The 23,615-nt window shown below is 39.8% G+C and overlaps 1 protein-coding gene and 14 non-coding genes across 15 annotated transcripts; 4 read left to right on the top strand and 11 right to left on the bottom strand.

Moving 5' to 3' along the window:
* Positions 1 to 1,262: 1,262 nt before the first annotated feature.
* Trnar-acg (transfer RNA arginine (anticodon ACG)) lies at positions 1,263 to 1,335 on the bottom strand. Its single transcript has one exon. It is a non-coding gene; the product is annotated as a tRNA-Arg (tRNA).
* A 4,467-nt stretch (positions 1,336 to 5,802) lies between these two features.
* LOC130658460 (5S ribosomal RNA) lies at positions 5,803 to 5,921 on the top strand. Its single transcript, XR_008985675.1, has one exon. It is a non-coding gene; the product is annotated as a 5S ribosomal RNA (ribosomal RNA).
* A 328-nt stretch (positions 5,922 to 6,249) lies between these two features.
* LOC130660410 (U1 spliceosomal RNA) lies at positions 6,250 to 6,414 on the bottom strand. Its single transcript, XR_008987609.1, has one exon. It is a non-coding gene; the product is annotated as a U1 spliceosomal RNA (small nuclear RNA).
* Positions 6,415 to 6,599: 185 nt separating this feature from the next.
* Positions 6,600 to 6,791, bottom strand: LOC130661453 (U2 spliceosomal RNA). Its single transcript, XR_008988645.1, has one exon. It is a non-coding gene; the product is annotated as a U2 spliceosomal RNA (small nuclear RNA).
* Positions 6,792 to 7,113: 322 nt separating this feature from the next.
* Positions 7,114 to 7,186, bottom strand: Trnar-acg (transfer RNA arginine (anticodon ACG)). The gene has a single exon. It is a non-coding gene; the product is annotated as a tRNA-Arg (tRNA).
* A 4,467-nt stretch (positions 7,187 to 11,653) lies between these two features.
* LOC130658459 (5S ribosomal RNA) lies at positions 11,654 to 11,772 on the top strand. Its single transcript, XR_008985674.1, has one exon. It is a non-coding gene; the product is annotated as a 5S ribosomal RNA (ribosomal RNA).
* Positions 11,773 to 12,100: 328 nt separating this feature from the next.
* Positions 12,101 to 12,265, bottom strand: LOC130660407 (U1 spliceosomal RNA). Its single transcript, XR_008987607.1, has one exon. It is a non-coding gene; the product is annotated as a U1 spliceosomal RNA (small nuclear RNA).
* A 185-nt stretch (positions 12,266 to 12,450) lies between these two features.
* Positions 12,451 to 12,642, bottom strand: LOC130661452 (U2 spliceosomal RNA). Its single transcript, XR_008988644.1, has one exon. It is a non-coding gene; the product is annotated as a U2 spliceosomal RNA (small nuclear RNA).
* Positions 12,643 to 12,964: 322 nt separating this feature from the next.
* On the bottom strand, positions 12,965 to 13,037 carry Trnar-acg (transfer RNA arginine (anticodon ACG)). Its single transcript has one exon. It is a non-coding gene; the product is annotated as a tRNA-Arg (tRNA).
* A 4,468-nt stretch (positions 13,038 to 17,505) lies between these two features.
* Positions 17,506 to 17,624, top strand: LOC130658458 (5S ribosomal RNA). Its single transcript, XR_008985673.1, has one exon. It is a non-coding gene; the product is annotated as a 5S ribosomal RNA (ribosomal RNA).
* Positions 17,625 to 17,952: 328 nt separating this feature from the next.
* On the bottom strand, positions 17,953 to 18,117 carry LOC130660406 (U1 spliceosomal RNA). Its single transcript, XR_008987606.1, has one exon. It is a non-coding gene; the product is annotated as a U1 spliceosomal RNA (small nuclear RNA).
* A 185-nt stretch (positions 18,118 to 18,302) lies between these two features.
* LOC130661451 (U2 spliceosomal RNA) lies at positions 18,303 to 18,494 on the bottom strand. Its single transcript, XR_008988643.1, has one exon. It is a non-coding gene; the product is annotated as a U2 spliceosomal RNA (small nuclear RNA).
* Positions 18,495 to 18,816: 322 nt separating this feature from the next.
* Trnar-acg (transfer RNA arginine (anticodon ACG)) lies at positions 18,817 to 18,889 on the bottom strand. Its single transcript has one exon. It is a non-coding gene; the product is annotated as a tRNA-Arg (tRNA).
* A 3,070-nt stretch (positions 18,890 to 21,959) lies between these two features.
* On the bottom strand, positions 21,960 to 22,631 carry LOC130657061 (late histone H2B.L4-like). The gene has a single exon (XM_057460025.1). It carries the CDS (start codon positions 22,493 to 22,495, stop codon positions 22,091 to 22,093), a length of 405 nt encoding a protein of 134 aa, XP_057316008.1. The 5' UTR covers positions 22,496 to 22,631; the 3' UTR covers positions 21,960 to 22,090.
* A 726-nt stretch (positions 22,632 to 23,357) lies between these two features.
* On the top strand, positions 23,358 to 23,476 carry LOC130658457 (5S ribosomal RNA). Its single transcript, XR_008985671.1, has one exon. It is a non-coding gene; the product is annotated as a 5S ribosomal RNA (ribosomal RNA).
* The last annotated feature ends 139 nt before the right edge of the window (positions 23,477 to 23,615 follow it).

Genomic DNA, 23,615 nt, shown 5'->3' with positions numbered 1-23,615 from the left:
TATTCTTTTAAAGTTGTAGTTTTGGTTGTGACAAAGATTTATTAACGTCTCTCTCTTAATCATGTCAAATGGTATGTTTTCACTGTCTGATGGTTCGTCCTTTTTCTTCTTTTTTTCTTTTGCATTTATTTGTTTCTCGCTAATAATTTCTCCTTCCTCTAGGACCTCTAATACCTCTTCCATAGGTTCGGCTTGATGTGTTGTTTGCACGTTTTCTTTTTCATTTTCGTGTTTACTTTGTGTAGGTTCTGGGTTTGTTGCGGGTTCTTCCTGAGGAATATTGTTTGTCCCTGTTTTCTCATTTTCTTGTTGCTTATTTGGCCTGGATTCTTCAGGCTGTCCTGTATATTGAACTTTAATCATTCTGCCAAAAAGCTTAATAAATCGTGGAATATGATTATCTATCTTTTTATACTGATAAACTCTCGTTCCGTTATAAATAACTTTTCCGAGCAGTCTCTTTTTGACGCGAAATCCTCCATGGATTTCACCATACTTAGACAGTTCCTGCGCGACTAAATCATCCTGTATTTCCATGGGAATATTAAAGAAAGATACGTTTGTATACTGTAATAGTTGTGTTGAAAATTGGAGGTAATAATTTTGGGTGTTTATACCTTCTGTGATGATTTTTCTCTTTGCATTTTCATCTTGAGTGTAAATTTCCAAAATCTTCCTATTACTGGAGACTTGTATACCATCAATTACATTTAATAAATTTAAATCATTTAGGTCTTGAGCTAAAGTCATCATGTTTATGTCCATATTATCAATTCTTGATATCAAAGTATTCTCAAGAGATATTTCTTGAGCCATTTTATTATATATCAAAAAACTACAAAAAACTATAACTCTTCTCTTTGATAGCTAATGGTGAAATCACTGAAGCGTAACGATCCAATTATTACACTTGATCTTAGCCATTAGGCCGAGAAGCGATAAAGAACAAGCGTTGCCATGATAGGCATCGTCCACACACCGTAACTGCTTGTGGAGCATGTCACGTTACTGTAAAGCTTACAACTGTCACCGCGTACGGATGGACGGCGACATAGTAAAAATCACGGCTGTTGATTTAGCCGTAGGATGGAGAGCGACTGTAGCAAGTGGATGGTAACTTACATGAATGCTAACAAAGGCGACGATACTAAGTGCGTGATATTACTTTCCAATATGTCTGCGTACATTCCGTTTATCAACGCATTACGCCAGAACGTGCGCGCGCGTTACACAGTAGACCATGCAGCCGAAATGCGACAGTGCGACCCTGCCAGGAGTCGAACCTGGAATCCCCTGATTCGTAGTCAGATGCCTTATCCATTGGGCCACAGGGCCATGCTTATGACTTCGCCCCATCGTCATTTTGGCTTGCGCATTCGTTTTACTTACGACAGAATTCTTCGTGTTTGTAGCCATGAAAGAAAGGGACTTCTGTGAGTGAATTTTTTTACTGTGGTCTAATAAAAAAGTCGAAACGCAGTGCCCAATATATGAATTGCTTCTAATAGCCGGAAACAGGCCGTGTCGATGATGTAGGCCGACATACGCAACGCAAACCAAAGAACGCTTTATGAAAATCCTAACACGAGCGCGGAAGAAGCCCAAATTAACAGACTAGATGTAATGCTGAAGACCTCAAACTCCAGCAGCTTCTCTTGCAGACTATTGCGTCGTACTACAAATAAAAATTAACATGCTTTCGCATAGTCGCGGCACCCAAAACGGACATTATACGATGTACAGAAACACACATTTCTGTTTTCGCGCCAAATCAATTCCCGGGAGTGGTACTTTTACGTCCGCATACTTCGCACCGTCTTAAATTATATCTCATTTACACGGTAATGTTTAGTATACTTCTACTGTGATAACAAGCATCGTTTATCGTTGGATTGTTGTAAGAAAACATTAAAAATGAGTGAAGCAGCTTCTCCAAAGAAAATCGCACCCAAGAAGAAACCTGCTGCAAAGAAGACAGCTGATCACCCTAAATATGTGGACATGATCAAGGCTGCTATCGCTACCCTAAAGGAACGCGGTGGTTCATCTCGCCAAGCTATTACAAAATATATTCATGCAAATTACAAAGTTGCTGAAAACTCAGATCATCATCTGAAAATGGCTCTTAAACGAGGAGTAACATCAGGCGATTTGATTCAAACTAAAGGCACTGGTGCTTCTGGATCATTCAAGCTAGGTCAGGTAAAAAAAGAAAAACCTAAGAAAAAGGCCGCAGCAAAAAAGCCAACGGCAAAGAAGCCTACTGCAAAGAAAAGTACACCAAAAAAGAAGCCAGCAAAGAAGAGCACGCCAAAGAAAGCAGCAAAGAAGCCTGCCACAAAGAAAGCCTCGGCTAAGAAACCAGCAGCTAAGAAACCCACAAAGAAGCCTGTTGCTAAAAAACCTGCAGCAAAGAAGGTCAAAAAGACTCCCAAAAAGGCAGCAAAGAAGACCGCAAAAAAATAATTTGTGTGTATCTGGCTATTACATTAACAAACGGCTATTTTTATAGCCACACATTTACAAAAAAACATTATCTTGGTACAAAGTTAAACTTGTTTAAGTCACTTAAACAGTTAAAAAAGAGTAAATTTAAGATTAGATTCCCTAAGTTTAAGTATTTTCGTTTTTAAATTTCTTATTTTCTTGCTTTTACTTTTCTTGCCCTTCATATTTTTAACATTGTCAAACTTTATGTAGCATAAAATTTTTATGTAGCATAAAATTTAAACAGAAAGCAGGACAAAGTTTGATATAAAAAGCTAGCCGTAATATTTTTTATGGATGTGTGGCTATAAAAATAGCCGTTTTTTGTTTGGTAAGATGCTTAGGCACGTTCCCCACGAATTCTTCTTGCCAACTGGATGTCTTTAGGCATGATTGTAACTCGTTTTGCGTGAATGGCACACAAGTTAGTATCCTCGAACAAGCCAACAAGGTACGCTTCAGAAGCCTCTTGCAGAGCCATAACGGCTGTGCTCTGGAATCGCAGATCTGTTTGAAGTCCTGAGCAATTTCTCGCACAAGACGCTGGAAAGGCAACTTGCGGATCAAGAGCTCGGTTGACTTCTGGTATCTTCTGATTTCTCTGAGAGCAACTGTACCAGGTCTGTAACGATGTGGTTTTTTCACTCCTCCAGTAGCTGGTGCGCTTTTCCTCGCAGCTTTAGTGGCGAGTTGTTTTCGTGGAGCCTTTCCTCCAGTAGATTTACGTGCAGTTTGCTTTGTACGAGCCATATTTTAAGAAGTCGATGTAGTACGGATACACAAGACGGTCTAAAATGCACTATCGCGCCAAAGTTTTATTTCTCATATTGATTGACAGCTAAGGTTCAAAACAAACCATTTGATTGGTGCTAAGAAAGTAATTTCTGATTGGCTGCATAATGACATTACGCTCATTACTTTAACATTTTTATAAAATCTGTGTTTTTTGGCTACGGGAAAACGGCTGTATCTTCTGATACACAAAAGCTTTTGACTTTTTTTTTTTTTAGTAAGTAGCAGAAGGTTTGGCGAATTCCAACGATGCCAAATTTATTGCCTTACTGAAACATTAAGACCACGAATTTTTAAAAAAACTACAGTTTTACTTAAAAAAATGTACAAAATGTTCGGAACATTTTGTAATGACGCAACTCTATTGGTTAATTAGGGTGTTTCCACGAGCAGTAGGTAATTTTATGGCCTCTTTTTAAAGCTGTCTGAATTCTGTTAACTCAAACGTTGTTTTTGTACTCGTTCTGTACGCAACTATATCAATATGTCTGGACGCGGAAAAGGAGGTAAAGGATTGGGAAAAGGAGGTGCTAAACGTCACCGAAAAATTCTTCGTGATAACATTCAGGGAATCACAAAACCTGCTATTCGACGTCTTGCTCGACGAGGTGGTGTCAAACGTATCTCTGGCCTTATCTATGAGGAAACCAGAGGTGTACTGAAGGTTTTCTTAGAGAATGTTATTCGTGATGCTGTAACCTACACAGAGCACGCTAAACGCAAGACCGTTACCGCTATGGATGTTGTTTATGCCTTAAAACGTCAAGGAAGAACTCTTTACGGATTCGGAGGTTAAGCGTTGTCATTGCTCAACAAAAACGGCTATTTTTATAGCCACAAATCTTTTAAAACATTACTTTGTGCACGCTTCCAAATTACACAATGTGTAAAGTCTTGTCACAGTTACATTTATTGCTATACGATACTATGTCATATATGACACAAAAAAAATTTAGAAATACTTTGTAGGGTTAATTTGCCTGGGAGTGTTTCCGTGAAAAGCTGGGTTAAGTTAAATGTAAGCAATAACATGGATCAATGTACTTGTCTTTTCTGCAAGTACAGCTAATAATACGTATGAAAAGTGAAGCTAATCCACACACACATGGGGAAGTATTTTAAATGTAGGCTAGTGTTCTTAAGCACATTATTTAGAAGTTTTATTAACTTCGGTTAACTTGTAGTGACGCCAAGTAAATGTTTTTTTAAAGATGTGTGGTCTTAAAAAAGACCGTTTGTGTTTGGTAGACGTTGGTTTACTTGCTGCTTGTGTATTTTGTGACGGCTTTTGTTCCTTCACTGACTGCGTGTTGTGCAAGTTCTCCAGGCAAGAGAAGACGTACTGCGGTTTGAATTTCACGAGAAGAGATGGTCGACTTTTTGTTTTGAAGAGCCAAACGCGAAGCTTCGGAAGCAATGCGCTCAAAGATGTCGTTGACAAATGAGTTCATGATGCTCATAGCTTTGCTTGAAACTCCGACATCTGGGTGAACTTGTTTCAAAACATTGTAGATGTAAATAGCATAACTTTCCTTTCTCTTTCTCTTGCGTTTCTTTTCACCAGTTCCACCAATCTTTCCTCCTTTTTTGCCGGCTCTTTTTTCACCTTTCTTGGCTACTTTAGGTGCCTGTTTTCCTCCTTTAGCTGCTGCGTCAGACATGGTTAAAAATTTTTGCTACTTAACTTGTAAATAAGCATTAAACTGCAAGTCAAAACTTTTTGTTTATAAGTAAAAAAATCGGATCGAATTCGATCCGAAAACGCCGATACGCAATTTAATTGGTTAAAAAAAAAATCTTTTGTTTAATACTTAATTATGATTGGTTAAAAAAACATGATTTCGATCCTATTTTTATGATGAAAAAACGAGTAAAGTTTATTTCGTTAACACTTACGTTAAATATTCGTACGTTTTTGTATTAACTTACAAATCAAATCGCAGTTATGTCTGGACGTGGAAAAGGTGGAAAAGCTAAGGCTAAAGCCAAGACAAGATCCTCAAGAGCTGGACTTCAATTTCCAGTCGGTAGAGTGCATAGATTCCTTCGTAGAGGGCACTATGCTAACCGAATTGGATCTGGAGCACCAGTTTACTTAGCAGCCGTCTTGGAATATTTATCTGCTGAGATATTGGAGTTGGCTGGTAACGCAGCAAGAGACAACAAAAAAGCTAGGATTATTCCAAGACATTTACAATTGGCTGTTCGTAATGATGAAGAATTAAACAAACTTTTGAGCGGTGTAACCATTGCAGCTGGTGGTGTTTTGCCAAACATTCAAGCTGTCTTACTCCCAAAGAAGAACGACAAAGGACAGAAGAAGTAAACCGCTACACTCAGAAAACAACGGCTATTTTTATAGCCACACATCTTTAAAAAAACATTGTTTTTTTCACAAAACTATAACCTTAAAGTCTAATAGATAATCCATGCATACGCCTTGTCCTAAGTAACTCAAAGAAATTAAATAAAAAAATTTGATCACAACGTCAAAATAAATTGCACGTATTTGCACCTACTAATGTCTACGGCCATACCACGATGAACACACCCGTTCTCGTCTGATCACGGAAGTTAAGCATCGTCGGGCCGGGATAGTACTTGGATGGGGGACCGCCTGGGAACTCCCGGTGTCGTAGGCTTTTCATTTTCATTTGCTGTGATATATTTCTTGTTATAACAATTAAGGAACGTGGCGGTTGTTGAAAGTGTTTCCTATGACATTTTCCTACGACATTTTCAGGTGATAGTACGAGAAAAAAGAGCTTTCAAATGCATACAAACTCGATCTATTGCCGATCATCCAATAACCCTGACGGAATGGCAAATAAAATAAAATTCCGCCGCCTTCCGAGGACTTATATCGCAATCACGTTTCGTAACAGCCAAGCGAGGTTTTACCTTAGCGTTTAAGTCACCACCGACATTTGGCCGCGCAACTTTTCTAAGCTCATTCATTTTGACTTAAGGAGGGGGCGAGCGCGGACGCAGGCCCCCACTACCAGAAATTGTACGGTCGAGTTACTGACGTTTGCAGTAATCGCAGAGGTCAGCCCAAGCGTAGTGCAATGCAAGAGCCTCACTCTGGAAGAAAACCCTCATTGATCAGTCTTTACTTCCCCGTCAGGTAAGTATGAGTTGGAACTGCACCGTAGCATGAGGGTACCCTTCAAAGTTTGTTAATGCTTGTGGCTTGAGTGTGTTATAAACTGCCGTGTCGCGGGGCATAGGCTGTATTCTCCCCCAGTGTACGCGTTTTGTTCCCGCCGTAGACTATGCAGAGTGCCGTCGGAAAGAGGACTGCTATTATTCTTTTATTGCTTATGTGGGCCGCCATCGGTAATAGTGCAACACCAAGGCAACCCGTGGTCACGGCGTGAATGAATCCACCTCCATGACCCAAGGCCAAAAATCAGATTAATATACTGACCATTCAGAGAATGGCCTACCAGATATTAAACTGATAAGAACAGATACTACACTTGATCTTAGCCATTAGGCCGAGAAGCGATAAAGAACAAGCGTTGCCATGATAGGCATCGTCCACACACCGTAACTGCTTGTGGAGCATGTCACGTTACTGTAAAGCTTACAACTGTCACCGCGTACGGATGGACGGCGACATAGTAAAAATCACGGCTGTTGATTTAGCCGTAGGATGGAGAGCGACTGTAGCAAGTGGATGGTAACTTACATGAATGCTAACAAAGGCGACGATACTAAGTGCGTGATATTACTTTCCAATATGTCTGCGTACATTCCGTTTATCAACGCATTACGCCAGAACGTGCGCGCGCGTTACACAGTAGACCATGCAGCCGAAATGCGACAGTGCGACCCTGCCAGGAGTCGAACCTGGAATCCCCTGATTCGTAGTCAGATGCCTTATCCATTGGGCCACAGGGCCATGCTTATGACTTCGCCCCATCGTCATTTTGGCTTGCGCATTCGTTTTACTTACGACAGAATTCTTCGTGTTTGTAGCCATGAAAGAAAGGGACTTCTGTGAGTGAATTTTTTTACTGTGGTCTAATAAAAAAGTCGAAACGCAGTGCCCAATATATGAATTGCTCCTAATAGCCGGAAACAGGCCGTGTCGATGATGTAGGCCGACATACGCAACGCAAACCAAAGAACGCTTTATGAAAATCCTAACACGAGCGCGGAAGAAGCCCAAATTAACAGACTAGATGTAATGCTGAAGACCTCAAACTCCAGCAGCTTCTCTTGCAGACTATTGCGTCGTACTACAAATAAAAATTAACATGCTTTCGCATAGTCGCGGCACCCAAAACGGACATTATACGATGTACAGAAACACACATTTCTGTTTTCGCGCCAAATCAATTCCCGGGAGTGGTACTTTTACGTCCGCATACTTCGCACCGTCTTAAATTATATCTCATTTACACGGTAATGTTTAGTATACTTCTACTGTGATAACAAGCATCGTTTATCGTTGGATTGTTGTAAGAAAACATTAAAAATGAGTGAAGCAGCTTCTCCAAAGAAAATCGCACCCAAGAAGAAACCTGCTGCAAAGAAGACAGCTGATCACCCTAAATATGTGGACATGATCAAGGCTGCTATCGCTACCCTAAAGGAACGCGGTGGTTCATCTCGCCAAGCTATTACAAAATATATTCATGCAAATTACAAAGTTGCTGAAAACTCAGATCATCATCTGAAAATGGCTCTTAAACGAGGAGTAACATCAGGCGATTTGATTCAAACTAAAGGCACTGGTGCTTCTGGATCATTCAAGCTAGGTCAGGTAAAAAAAGAAAAACCTAAGAAAAAGGCCGCAGCAAAAAAGCCAACGGCAAAGAAGCCTACTGCAAAGAAAAGTACACCAAAAAAGAAGCCAGCAAAGAAGAGCACGCCAAAGAAAGCAGCAAAGAAGCCTGCCACAAAGAAAGCCTCGGCTAAGAAACCAGCAGCTAAGAAACCCACAAAGAAGCCTGTTGCTAAAAAACCTGCAGCAAAGAAGGTCAAAAAGACTCCCAAAAAGGCAGCAAAGAAGACCGCAAAAAAATAATTTGTGTGTATCTGGCTATTACATTAACAAACGGCTATTTTTATAGCCACACATTTACAAAAAAACATTATCTTGGTACAAAGTTAAACTTGTTTAAGTCACTTAAACAGTTAAAAAAGAGTAAATTTAAGATTAGATTCCCTAAGTTTAAGTATTTTCGTTTTTAAATTTCTTATTTTCTTGCTTTTACTTTTCTTGCCCTTCATATTTTTAACATTGTCAAACTTTATGTAGCATAAAATTTTTATGTAGCATAAAATTTAAACAGAAAGCAGGACAAAGTTTGATATAAAAAGCTAGCCGTAATATTTTTTATGGATGTGTGGCTATAAAAATAGCCGTTTTTTGTTTGGTAAGATGCTTAGGCACGTTCCCCACGAATTCTTCTTGCCAACTGGATGTCTTTAGGCATGATTGTAACTCGTTTTGCGTGAATGGCACACAAGTTAGTATCCTCGAACAAGCCAACAAGGTACGCTTCAGAAGCCTCTTGCAGAGCCATAACGGCTGTGCTCTGGAATCGCAGATCTGTTTTGAAGTCCTGAGCAATTTCTCGCACAAGACGCTGGAAAGGCAACTTGCGGATCAAGAGCTCGGTTGACTTCTGGTATCTTCTGATTTCTCTGAGAGCAACTGTACCAGGTCTGTAACGATGTGGTTTTTTCACTCCTCCAGTAGCTGGTGCGCTTTTCCTCGCAGCTTTAGTGGCGAGTTGTTTTCGTGGAGCCTTTCCTCCAGTAGATTTACGTGCAGTTTGCTTTGTACGAGCCATATTTTAAGAAGTCGATGTAGTACGGATACACAAGACGGTCTAAAATGCACTATCGCGCCAAAGTTTTATTTCTCATATTGATTGACAGCTAAGGTTCAAAACAAACCATTTGATTGGTGCTAAGAAAGTAATTTCTGATTGGCTGCATAATGACATTACGCTCATTACTTTAACATTTTTATAAAATCTGTGTTTTTTGGCTACGGGAAAACGGCTGTATCTTCTGATACACAAAAGCTTTTGACTTTTTTTTTTTTTAGTAAGTAGCAGAAGGTTTGGCGAATTCCAACGATGCCAAATTTATTGCCTTACTGAAACATTAAGACCACGAATTTTTAAAAAAACTACAGTTTTACTTAAAAAAATGTACAAAATGTTCGGAACATTTTGTAATGACGCAACTCTATTGGTTAATTAGGGTGTTTCCACGAGCAGTAGGTAATTTTATGGCCTCTTTTTAAAGCTGTCTGAATTCTGTTAACTCAAACGTTGTTTTTGTACTCGTTCTGTACGCAACTATATCAATATGTCTGGACGCGGAAAAGGAGGTAAAGGATTGGGAAAAGGAGGTGCTAAACGTCACCGAAAAATTCTTCGTGATAACATTCAGGGAATCACAAAACCTGCTATTCGACGTCTTGCTCGACGAGGTGGTGTCAAACGTATCTCTGGCCTTATCTATGAGGAAACCAGAGGTGTACTGAAGGTTTTCTTAGAGAATGTTATTCGTGATGCTGTAACCTACACAGAGCACGCTAAACGCAAGACCGTTACCGCTATGGATGTTGTTTATGCCTTAAAACGTCAAGGAAGAACTCTTTACGGATTCGGAGGTTAAGCGTTGTCATTGCTCAACAAAAACGGCTATTTTTATAGCCACAAATCTTTTAAAACATTACTTTGTGCACGCTTCCAAATTACACAATGTGTAAAGTCTTGTCACAGTTACATTTATTGCTATACGATACTATGTCATATATGACACAAAAAAAATTTAGAAATACTTTGTAGGGTTAATTTGCCTGGGAGTGTTTCCGTGAAAAGCTGGGTTAAGTTAAATGTAAGCAATAACATGGATCAATGTACTTGTCTTTTCTGCAAGTACAGCTAATAATACGTATGAAAAGTGAAGCTAATCCACACACACATGGGGAAGTATTTTAAATGTAGGCTAGTGTTCTTAAGCACATTATTTAGAAGTTTTATTAACTTCGGTTAACTTGTAGTGACGCCAAGTAAATGTTTTTTTAAAGATGTGTGGTCTTAAAAAAGACCGTTTGTGTTTGGTAGACGTTGGTTTACTTGCTGCTTGTGTATTTTGTGACGGCTTTTGTTCCTTCACTGACTGCGTGTTTTGCAAGTTCTCCAGGCAAGAGAAGACGTACTGCGGTTTGAATTTCACGAGAAGAGATGGTCGACTTTTTGTTTTGAAGAGCCAAACGCGAAGCTTCGGAAGCAATGCGCTCAAAGATGTCGTTGACAAATGAGTTCATGATGCTCATAGCTTTGCTTGAAACTCCGACATCTGGGTGAACTTGTTTCAAAACATTGTAGATGTAAATAGCATAACTTTCCTTTCTCTTTCTCTTGCGTTTCTTTTCACCAGTTCCACCAATCTTTCCTCCTTTTTTGCCGGCTCTTTTTTCACCTTTCTTGGCTACTTTAGGTGCCTGTTTTCCTCCTTTAGCTGCTGCGTCAGACATGGTTAAAAATTTTTGCTACTTAACTTGTAAATAAGCATTAAACTGCAAGTCAAAACTTTTTGTTTATAAGTAAAAAAATCGGATCGAATTCGATCCGAAAACGCCGATACGCAATTTAATTGGTTAAAAAAAAATCTTTTGTTTAATACTTAATTATGATTGGTTAAAAAAACATGATTTCGATCCTATTTTTATGATGAAAAAACGAGTAAAGTTTATTTCGTTAACACTTACGTTAAATATTCGTACGTTTTTGTATTAACTTACAAATCAAATCGCAGTTATGTCTGGACGTGGAAAAGGTGGAAAAGCTAAGGCTAAAGCCAAGACAAGATCCTCAAGAGCTGGACTTCAATTTCCAGTCGGTAGAGTGCATAGATTCCTTCGTAGAGGGCACTATGCTAACCGAATTGGATCTGGAGCACCAGTTTACTTAGCAGCCGTCTTGGAATATTTATCTGCTGAGATATTGGAGTTGGCTGGTAACGCAGCAAGAGACAACAAAAAAGCTAGGATTATTCCAAGACATTTACAATTGGCTGTTCGTAATGATGAAGAATTAAACAAACTTTTGAGCGGTGTAACCATTGCAGCTGGTGGTGTTTTGCCAAACATTCAAGCTGTCTTACTCCCAAAGAAGAACGACAAAGGACAGAAGAAGTAAACCGCTACACTCAGAAAACAACGGCTATTTTTATAGCCACACATCTTTAAAAAAACATTGTTTTTTTCACAAAACTATAACCTTAAAGTCTAATAGATAATCCATGCATACGCCTTGTCCTAAGTAACTCAAAGAAATTAAATAAAAAAATTTGATCACAACGTCAAAATAAATTGCACGTATTTGCCCCTACTAATGTCTACGGCCATACCACGATGAACACACCCGTTCTCGTCTGATCACGGAAGTTAAGCATCGTCGGGCCGGGATAGTACTTGGATGGGGGACCGCCTGGGAACTCCCGGTGTCGTAGGCTTTTCATTTTCATTTGCTGTGATATATTTCTTGTTATAACAATTAAGGAACGTGGCGGTTGTTGAAAGTGTTTCCTATGACATTTTCCTACGACATTTTCAGGTGATAGTACGAGAAAAAAGAGCTTTCAAATGCATACAAACTCGATCTATTGCCGATCATCCAATAACCCTGACGGAATGGCAAATAAAATAAAATTCCGCCGCCTTCCGAGGACTTATATCGCAATCACGTTTCGTAACAGCCAAGCGAGGTTTTACCTTAGCGTTTAAGTCACCACCGACATTTGGCCGCGCAACTTTTCTAAGCTCATTCATTTTGACTTAAGGAGGGGGCGAGCGCGGACGCAGGCCCCCACTACCAGAAATTGTACGGTCGAGTTACTGACGTTTGCAGTAATCGCAGAGGTCAGCCCAAGCGTAGTGCAATGCAAGAGCCTCACTCTGGAAGAAAACCCTCATTGATCAGTCTTTACTTCCCCGTCAGGTAAGTATGAGTTGGAACTGCACCGTAGCATGAGGGTACCCTTCAAAGTTTGTTAATGCTTGTGGCTTGAGTGTGTTATAAACTGCCGTGTCGCGGGGCATAGGCTGTATTCTCCCCCAGTGTACGCGTTTTGTTCCCGCCGTAGACTATGCAGAGTGCCGTCGGAAAGAGGACTGCTATTATTCTTTTATTGCTTATGTGGGCCGCCATCGGTAATAGTGCAACACCAAGGCAACCCGTGGTCACGGCGTGAATGAATCCACCTCCATGACCCAAGGCCAAAAATCAGATTAATATACTGACCATTCAGAGAATGGCCTACCAGATATTAAACTGATAAGAACAGATACTACACTTGATCTTAGCCATTAGGCCGAGAAGCGATAAAGAACAAGCGTTGCCATGATAGGCATCGTCCACACACCGTAACTGCTTGTGGAGCATGTCACGTTACTGTAAAGCTTACAACTGTCACCGCGTACGGATGGACGGCGACATAGTAAAAATCACGGCTGTTGATTTAGCCGTAGGATGGAGAGCGACTGTAGCAAGTGGATGGTAACTTACATGAATGCTAACAAAGGCGACGATACTAAGTGCGTGATATTACTTTCCAATATGTCTGCGTACATTCCGTTTATCAACGCATTACGCCAGAACGTGCGCGCGCGTTACACAGTAGACCATGCAGCCGAAATGCGACAGTGCGACCCTGCCAGGAGTCGAACCTGGAATCCCCTGATTCGTAGTCAGATGCCTTATCCATTGGGCCACAGGGCCATGCTTATGACTTCGCCCCATCGTCATTTTGGCTTGCGCATTCGTTTTACTTACGACAGAATTCTTCGTGTTTGTAGCCATGAAAGAAAGGGACTTCTGTGAGTGAATTTTTTTACTGTGGTCTAATAAAAAAGTCGAAACGCAGTGCCCAATATATGAATTGCTCCTAATAGCCGGAAACAGGCCGTGTCGATGATGTAGGCCGACATACGCAACGCAAACCAAAGAACGCTTTATGAAAATCCTAACACGAGCGCGGAAGAAGCCCAAATTAACAGACTAGATGTAATGCTGAAGACCTCAAACTCCAGCAGCTTCTCTTGCAGACTATTGCGTCGTACTACAAATAAAAATTAACATGCTTTCGCATAGTCGCGGCACCCAAAACGGACATTATACGATGTACAGAAACACACATTTCTGTTTTCGCGCCAAATCAATTCCCGGGAGTGGTACTTTTACGTCCGCATACTTCGCACCGTCTTAAATTATATCTCATTTACACGGTAATGTTTAGTATACTTCTACTGTGATAACAAGCATCGTTTATCGTTGGATTGTTGTAAGAAAACATTAAAAATGAGTGAAGCAGCTTCTCCAAAGAAAATCGCACCCAAGAAGAAACCTGCTGCAAAGAAGACAGCTGATCACCCTAAATATGTGGACATGATCAAGGCTGCTATCGCTACCCTAAAGGAACGCGGTGGTTCATCTCGCCAAGCTATTACAAAATATATTCATGCAAATTACAAAGTTGCTGAAAACTCAGATCATCATCTGAAAATGGCTCTTAAACGAGGAGTAACATCAGGCGATTTGATTCAAACTAAAGGCACTGGTGCTTCTGGATCATTCAAGCTAGGTCAGGTAAAAAAAGAAAAACCTAAGAAAAAGGCCGCAGCAAAAAAGCCAACGGCAAAGAAGCCTACTGCAAAGAAAAGTACACCAAAAAAGAAGCCAGCAAAGAAGAGCACGCCAAAGAAAGCAGCAAAGAAGCCTGCCACAAAGAAAGCCTCGGCTAAGAAACCAGCAGCTAAGAAACCCACAAAGAAGCCTGTTGCTAAAAAACCTGCAGCAAAGAAGGTCAAAAAGACTCCCAAAAAGGCAGCAAAGAAGACCGCAAAAAAATAATTTGTGTGTATCTGGCTATTACATTAACAAACGGCTATTTTTATAGCCACACATTTACAAAAAAACATTATCTTGGTACAAAGTTAAACTTGTTTAAGTCACTTAAACAGTTAAAAAAGAGTAAATTTAAGATTAGATTCCCTAAGTTTAAGTATTTTCGTTTTTAAATTTCTTATTTTCTTGCTTTTACTTTTCTTGCCCTTCATATTTTTAACATTGTCAAACTTTATGTAGCATAAAATTTTTATGTAGCATAAAATTTAAACAGAAAGCAGGACAAAGTTTGATATAAAAAGCTAGCCGTAATATTTTTTATGGATGTGTGGCTATAAAAATAGCCGTTTTTTGTTTGGTAAGATGCTTAGGCACGTTCCCCACGAATTCTTCTTGCCAACTGGATGTCTTTAGGCATGATTGTAACTCGTTTTGCGTGAATGGCACACAAGTTAGTATCCTCGAACAAGCCAACAAGGTACGCTTCAGAAGCCTCTTGCAGAGCCATAACGGCTGTGCTCTGGAATCGCAGATCTGTTTTGAAGTCCTGAGCAATTTCTCGCACAAGACGCTGGAAAGGCAACTTGCGGATCAAGAGCTCGGTTGACTTCTGGTATCTTCTGATTTCTCTGAGAGCAACTGTACCAGGTCTGTAACGATGTGGTTTTTTCACTCCTCCAGTAGCTGGTGCGCTTTTCCTCGCAGCTTTAGTGGCGAGTTGTTTTCGTGGAGCCTTTCCTCCAGTAGATTTACGTGCAGTTTGCTTTGTACGAGCCATATTTTAAGAAGTCGATGTAGTACGGATACACAAGACGGTCTAAAATGCACTATCGCGCCAAAGTTTTATTTCTCATATTGATTGACAGCTAAGGTTCAAAACAAACCATTTAATTGGTGCTAAGAAAGTAATTTCTGATTGGCTGCATAATGACATTACGCTCATTACTTTAACATTTTTATAAAATCTGTGTTTTTTGGCTACGGGAAAACGGCTGTATCTTCTGATACACAAAAGCTTTTGACTTTTTTTTTTTTTAGTAAGTAGCAGAAGGTTTGGCGAATTCCAACGATGCCAAATTTATTGCCTTACTGAAACATTAAGACCACGAATTTTTAAAAAAACTACAGTTTTACTTAAAAAAATGTACAAAATGTTCGGAACATTTTGTAATGACGCAACTCTATTGGTTAATTAGGGTGTTTCCACGAGCAGTAGGTAATTTTATGGCCTCTTTTTAAAGCTGTCTGAATTCTGTTAACTCAAACGTTGTTTTTGTACTCGTTCTGTACGCAACTATATCAATATGTCTGGACGCGGAAAAGGAGGTAAAGGATTGGGAAAAGGAGGTGCTAAACGTCACCGAAAAATTCTTCGTGATAACATTCAGGGAATCACAAAACCTGCTATTCGACGTCTTGCTCGACGAGGTGGTGTCAAACGTATCTCTGGCCTTATCTATGAGGAAACCAGAGGTGTACTGAAGGTTTTCTTAGAGAATGTTATTCGTGATGCTGTAACCTACACAGAGCACGCTAAACGCAAGACCGTTACCGCTATGGATGTTGTTTATGCCTTAAAACGTCAAGGAAGAACTCTTTACGGATTCGGAGGTTAAGCGTTGTCATTGCTCAACAAAAACGGCTATTTTTATAGCCACAAATCTTTTAAAACATTACTTTGTGCACGCTTCCAAATTACACAATGTGTAAAGTCTTGTCACAGTTACATTTATTGCTATACGATACTATGTCATATATGACACAAAAAAAATTTAGAAATACTTTGTAGGGTTAATTTGCCTGGGAGTGTTTCCGTGAAAAGCTGGGTTAAGTTAAATGTAAGCAATAACATGGATCAATGTACTTGTCTTTTCTGCAAGTACAGCTAATAATACGTATGAAAAGTGAAGCTAATCCACACACACATGGGGAAGTATTTTAAATGTAGGCTAGTGTTCTTAAGCACATTATTTAGAAGTTTTATTAACTTCGGTTAACTTGTAGTGACGCCAAGTAAATGTTTTTTTAAAGATGTGTGGTCTTAAAAAAGACCGTTTGTGTTTGGTAGACGTTGGTTTACTTGCTGCTTGTGTATTTTGTGACGGCTTTTGTTCCTTCACTGACTGCGTGTTTTGCAAGTTCTCCAGGCAAGAGAAGACGTACTGCGGTTTGAATTTCACGAGAAGAGATGGTCGACTTTTTGTTTTGAAGAGCCAAACGCGAAGCTTCGGAAGCAATGCGCTCAAAGATGTCGTTGACAAATGAGTTCATGATGCTCATAGCTTTGCTTGAAACTCCGACATCTGGGTGAACTTGTTTCAAAACATTGTAGATGTAAATAGCATAACTTTCCTTTCTCTTTCTCTTGCGTTTCTTTTCACCAGTTCCACCAATCTTTCCTCCTTTTTTGCCGGCTCTTTTTTCACCTTTCTTGGCTACTTTAGGTGCCTGTTTTCCTCCTTTAGCTGCTGCGTCAGACATGGTTAAAAATTTTTGCTACTTAACTTGTAAATAAGCATTAAACTGCAAGTCAAAACTTTTTGTTTATAAGTAAAAAAATCGGATCGAATTCGATCCGAAAACGCCGATACGCAATTTAATTGGTTAAAAAAAAAATCTTTTGTTTAATACTTAATTATGATTGGTTAAAAAAACATGATTTCGATCCTATTTTTATGATGAAAAAACGAGTAAAGTTTATTTCGTTAACACTTACGTTAAATATTCGTACGTTTTTGTATTAACTTACAAATCAAATCGCAGTTATGTCTGGACGTGGAAAAGGTGGAAAAGCTAAGGCTAAAGCCAAGACAAGATCCTCAAGAGCTGGACTTCAATTTCCAGTCGGTAGAGTGCATAGATTCCTTCGTAGAGGGCACTATGCTAACCGAATTGGATCTGGAGCACCAGTTTACTTAGCAGCCGTCTTGGAATATTTATCTGCTGAGATATTGGAGTTGGCTGGTAACGCAGCAAGAGACAACAAAAAAGCTAGGATTATTCCAAGACATTTACAATTGGCTGTTCGTAATGATGAAGAATTAAACAAACTTTTGAGCGGTGTAACCATTGCAGCTGGTGGTGTTTTGCCAAACATTCAAGCTGTCTTACTCCCAAAGAAGAACGACAAAGGACAGAAGAAGTAAACCGCTACACTCAGAAAACAACGGCTATTTTTATAGCCACACATCTTTAAAAAAACATTGTTTTTTTCACAAAACTATAACCTTAAAGTCTAATAGATAATCCATGCATACGCCTTGTCCTAAGTAACTCAAAGAAATTAAATAAAAAAATTTGATCACAACGTCAAAATAAATTGCACGTATTTGCACCTACTAATGTCTACGGCCATACCACGATGAACACACCCGTTCTCGTCTGATCACGGAAGTTAAGCATCGTCGGGCCGGGATAGTACTTGGATGGGGGACCGCCTGGGAACTCCCGGTGTCGTAGGCTTTTCATTTTCATTTGCTGTGATATATTTCTTGTTATAACAATTAAGGAACGTGGCGGTTGTTGAAAGTGTTTCCTATGACATTTTCCTACGACATTTTCAGGTGATAGTACGAGAAAAAAGAGCTTTCAAATGCATACAAACTCGATCTATTGCCGATCATCCAATAACCCTGACGGAATGGCAAATAAAATAAAATTCCGCCGCCTTCCGAGGACTTATATCGCAATCACGTTTCGTAACAGCCAAGCGAGGTTTTACCTTAGCGTTTAAGTCACCACCGACATTTGGCCGCGCAACTTTTCTAAGCTCATTCATTTTGACTTAAGGAGGGGGCGAGCGCGGACGCAGGCCCCCACTACCAGAAATTGTACGGTCGAGTTACTGACGTTTGCAGTAATCGCAGAGGTCAGCCCAAGCGTAGTGCAATGCAAGAGCCTCACTCTGGAAGAAAACCCTCATTGATCAGTCTTTACTTCCCCGTCAGGTAAGTATGAGTTGGAACTGCACCGTAGCATGAGGGTACCCTTCAAAGTTTGTTAATGCTTGTGGCTTGAGTGTGTTATAAACTGCCGTGTCGCGGGGCATAGGCTGTATTCTCCCCCAGTGTACGCGTTTTGTTCCCGCCGTAGACTATGCAGAGTGCCGTCGGAAAGAGGACTGCTATTATTCTTTTATTGCTTATGTGGGCCGCCATCGGTAATAGTGCAACACCAAGGCAACCCGTGGTCACGGCGTGAATGAATCCACCTCCATGACCCAAGGCCAAAAATCAGATTAATATACTGACCATTCAGAGAATGGCCTACCAGATATTAAACTGATAAGAACAGATACTACACTTGATCTTAGCCATTAGGCCGAGAAGCGATAAAGAACAAGCGTTGCCATGATAGGCATCGTCCACACACCGTAACTGCTTGTGGAGCATGTCACGTTACTGTAAAGCTTACAACTGTCACCGCGTACGGATGGACGGCGACATAGTAAAAATCACGGCTGTTGATTTAGCCGTAGGATGGAGAGCGACTGTAGCAAGTGGATGGTAACTTACATGAATGCTAACAAAGGCGACGATACTAAGTGCGTGATATTACTTTCCAATATGTCTGCGTACATTCCGTTTATCAACGCATTACGCCAGAACGTGCGCGCGCGTTACACAGTAGACCATGCAGCCGAAATGCGACAGTGCGACCCTGCCAGGAGTCGAACCTGGAATCCCCTGATTCGTAGTCAGATGCCTTATCCATTGGGCCACAGGGCCATGCTTATGACTTCGCCCCATCGTCATTTTGGCTTGCGCATTCGTTTTACTTACGACAGAATTCTTCGTGTTTGTAGCCATGAAAGAAAGGGACTTCTGTGAGTGAATTTTTTTACTGTGGTCTAATAAAAAAGTCGAAACGCAGTGCCCAATATATGAATTGCTCCTAATAGCCGGAAACAGGCCGTGTCGATGATGTAGGCCGACATACGCAACGCAAACCAAAGAACGCTTTATGAAAATCCTAACACGAGCGCGGAAGAAGCCCAAATTAACAGACTAGATGTAATGCTGAAGACCTCAAACTCCAGCAGCTTCTCTTGCAGACTATTGCGTCGTACTACAAATAAAAATTAACATGCTTTCGCATAGTCGCGGCACCCAAAACGGACATTATACGATGTACAGAAACACACATTTCTGTTTTCGCGCCAAATCAATTCCCGGGAGTGGTACTTTTACGTCCGCATACTTCGCACCGTCTTAAATTATATCTCATTTACACGGTAATGTTTAGTATACTTCTACTGTGATAACAAGCATCGTTTATCGTTGGATTGTTGTAAGAAAACATTAAAAATGAGTGAAGCAGCTTCTCCAAAGAAAATCGCACCCAAGAAGAAACCTGCTGCAAAGAAGACAGCTGATCACCCTAAATATGTGGACATGATCAAGGCTGCTATCGCTACCCTAAAGGAACGCGGTGGTTCATCTCGCCAAGCTATTACAAAATATATTCATGCAAATTACAAAGTTGCTGAAAACTCAGATCATCATCTGAAAATGGCTCTTAAACGAGGAGTAACATCAGGCGATTTGATTCAAACTAAAGGCACTGGTGCTTCTGGATCATTCAAGCTAGGTCAGGTAAAAAAAGAAAAACCTAAGAAAAAGGCCGCAGCAAAAAAGCCAACGGCAAAGAAGCCTACTGCAAAGAAAAGTACACCAAAAAAGAAGCCAGCAAAGAAGAGCACGCCAAAGAAAGCAGCAAAGAAGCCTGCCACAAAGAAAGCCTCGGCTAAGAAACCAGCAGCTAAGAAACCCACAAAGAAGCCTGTTGCTAAAAAACCTGCAGCAAAGAAGGTCAAAAAGACTCCCAAAAAGGCAGCAAAGAAGACCGCAAAAAAATAATTTGTGTGTATCTGGCTATTACATTAACAAACGGCTATTTTTATAGCCACACATTTACAAAAAAACATTATCTTGGTACAAAGTTAAACTTGTTTAAGTCACTTAAACAGTTAAAAAAGAGTAAATTTAAGATTAGATTCCCTAAGTTTAAGTATTTTCGTTTTTAAATTTCTTATTTTCTTGCTTTTACTTTTCTTGCCCTTCATATTTCTAACATTGTCAAACTTTATGTAGCATAAAATTTTTATGTAGCATAAAATTTAAACAGAAAGCAGGACAAAGTTTGATATAAAAAGCTAGCCGTAATATTTTTTATGGATGTGTGGCTATAAAAATAGCCGTTTTTTGTTTGGTAAGATGCTTAGGCACGTTCCCCACGAATTCTTCTTGCCAACTGGATGTCTTTAGGCATGATTGTAACTCGTTTTGCGTGAATGGCACACAAGTTAGTATCCTCGAACAAGCCAACAAGGTACGCTTCAGAAGCCTCTTGCAGAGCCATAACGGCTGTGCTCTGGAATCGCAGATCTGTTTTGAAGTCCTGAGCAATTTCTCGCACAAGACGCTGGAAAGGCAACTTGCGGATCAAGAGCTCGGTTGACTTCTGGTATCTTCTGATTTCTCTGAGAGCAACTGTACCAGGTCTGTAACGATGTGGTTTTTTCACTCCTCCAGTAGCTGGTGCGCTTTTCCTCGCAGCTTTAGTGGCGAGTTGTTTTCGTGGAGCCTTTCCTCCAGTAGATTTACGTGCAGTTTGCTTTGTACGAGCCATATTTTAAGAAGTCGATGTAGTACGGATACACAAGACGGTCTAAAATGCACTATCGCGCCAAAGTTTTATTTCTCATATTGATTGACAGCTAAGGTTCAAAACAAACCATTTGATTGGTGCTAAGAAAGTAATTTCTGATTGGCTGCATAATGACATTACGCTCATTACTTTAACATTTTTATAAAATCTGTGTTTTTTGGCTACGGGAAAACGGCTGTATCTTCTGATACACAAAAGCTTTTGACTTTTTTTTTTTTTAGTAAGTAGCAGAAGGTTTGGCGAATTCCAACGATGCCAAATTTATTGCCTTACTGAAACATTAAGACCACGAATTTTTAAAAAAACTACAGTTTTACTTAAAAAAATGTACAAAATGTTCGGAACATTTTGTAATGACGCAACTCTATTGGTTAATTAGGGTGTTTCCACGAGCAGTAGGTAATTTTATGGCCTCTTTTTAAAGCTGTCTGAATTCTGTTAACTCAAACGTTGTTTTTGTACTCGTTCTGTACGCAACTATATCAATATGTCTGGACGCGGAAAAGGAGGTAAAGGATTGGGAAAAGGAGGTGCTAAACGTCACCGAAAAATTCTTCGTGATAACATTCAGGGAATCACAAAACCTGCTATTCGACGTCTTGCTCGACGAGGTGGTGTCAAACGTATCTCTGGCCTTATCTATGAGGAAACCAGAGGTGTACTGAAGGTTTTCTTAGAGAATGTTATTCGTGATGCTGTAACCTACACAGAGCACGCTAAACGCAAGACCGTTACCGCTATGGATGTTGTTTATGCCTTAAAACGTCAAGGAAGAACTCTTTACGGATTCGGAGGTTAAGCGTTGTCATTGCTCAACAAAAACGGCTATTTTTATAGCCACAAATCTTTTAAAACATTACTTTGTGCACGCTTCCAAATTACACAATGTGTAAAGTCTTGTCACAGTTACATTTATTGCTATACGATACTATGTCATATATGACACAAAAAAAATTTAGAAATACTTTGTAGGGTTAATTTGCCTGGGAGTGTTTCCGTGAAAAGCTGGGTTAAGTTAAATGTAAGCAATAACATGGATCAATGTACTTGTCTTTTCTGCAAGTACAGCTAATAATACGTATGAAAAGTGAAGCTAATCCACACACACATGGGGAAGTATTTTAAATGTAGGCTAGTGTTCTTAAGCACATTATTTAGAAGTTTTATTAACTTCGGTTAACTTGTAGTGACGCCAAGTAAATGTTTTTTTAAAGATGTGTGGTCTTAAAAAAGACCGTTTGTGTTTGGTAGACGTTGGTTTACTTGCTGCTTGTGTATTTTGTGACGGCTTTTGTTCCTTCACTGACTGCGTGTTTTGCAAGTTCTCCAGGCAAGAGAAGACGTACTGCGGTTTGAATTTCACGAGAAGAGATGGTCGACTTTTTGTTTTGAAGAGCCAAACGCGAAGCTTCGGAAGCAATGCGCTCAAACATGTCGTTGACAAATGAGTTCATGATGCTCATAGCTTTGCTTGAAACTCCGACATCTGGGTGAACTTGTTTCAAAACATTGTAGATGTAAATAGCATAACTTTCCTTTCTCTTTCTCTTGCGTTTCTTTTCACCAGTTCCACCAATCTTTCCTCCTTTTTTGCCGGCTCTTTTTTCACCTTTCTTGGCTACTTTAGGTGCCTGTTTTCCTCCTTTAGCTGCTGCGTCAGACATGGTTAAAAATTTTTGCTACTTAACTTGTAAATAAGCATTAAACTGCAAGTCAAAACTTTTTGTTTATAAGTAAAAAAATCGGATCGAATTCGATCCGAAAACGCCGATACGCAATTTAATTGGTTAAAAAAAAAATCTTTTGTTTAATACTTAATTATGATTGGTTAAAAAAACATGATTTCGATCCTATTTTTATGATGAAAAAACGAGTAAAGTTTATTTCGTTAACACTTACGTTAAATATTCGTACGTTTTTGTATTAACTTACAAATCAAATCGCAGTTATGTCTGGACGTGGAAAAGGTGGAAAAGCTAAGGCTAAAGCCAAGACAAGATCCTCAAGAGCTGGACTTCAATTTCCAGTCGGTAGAGTGCATAGATTCCTTCGTAGAGGGCACTATGCTAACCGAATTGGATCTGGAGCACCAGTTTACTTAGCAGCCGTCTTGGAATATTTATCTGCTGAGATATTGGAGTTGGCTGGTAACGCAGCAAGAGACAACAAAAAAGCTAGGATTATTCCAAGACATTTACAATTGGCTGTTCGTAATGATGAAGAATTAAACAAACTTTTGAGCGGTGTAACCATTGCAGCTGGTGGTGTTTTGCCAAACATTCAAGCTGTCTTACTCCCAAAGAAGAACGACAAAGGACAGAAGAAGTAAACCGCTACACTCAGAAAACAACGGCTATTTTTATAGCCACACATCTTTAAAAAAACATTGTTTTTTTCACAAAACTATAACCTTAAAGTCTAATAGATAATCCATGCATACGCCTTGTCCTAAGTAACTCAAAGAAATTAAATAAAAAAATTTGATCACAACGTCAAAATAAATTGCACGTATTTGCACCTACTAATGTCTACGGCCATACCACGATGAACACACCCGTTCTCGTCTGATCACGGAAGTTAAGCATCGTCGGGCCGGGATAGTACTTGGATGGGGGACCGCCTGGGAACTCCCGGTGTCGTAGGCTTTTCATTTTCATTTGCTGTGATATATTTCTTGTTATAACAATTAAGGAACGTGGCGGTTGTTGAAAGTGTTTCCTATGACATTTTCCTACGACATTTTCAGGTGATAGTACGAGAAAAAAGAGCTTTCAAATGCATACA

This window comes from Hydractinia symbiolongicarpus, chromosome 9 (assembly GCF_029227915.1).
Source record: "Hydractinia symbiolongicarpus strain clone_291-10 chromosome 9, HSymV2.1, whole genome shotgun sequence".
NCBI lineage: Eukaryota > Metazoa > Cnidaria > Hydrozoa > Anthoathecata > Hydractiniidae > Hydractinia > Hydractinia symbiolongicarpus.
The sequence above is the reverse complement of the archived record's forward strand: the minus strand, read 5'-3'. Positions and strand labels throughout refer to the sequence as shown.

Excerpts from the sequence above, each read along its gene's own strand:
- LOC130657061 (XM_057460025.1), bottom strand. The coding sequence starts at position 22,495 with ATGTCTGACGCAGCAGCTAAAGGAGGAAAACAGGCACCTAAAGTAGCC.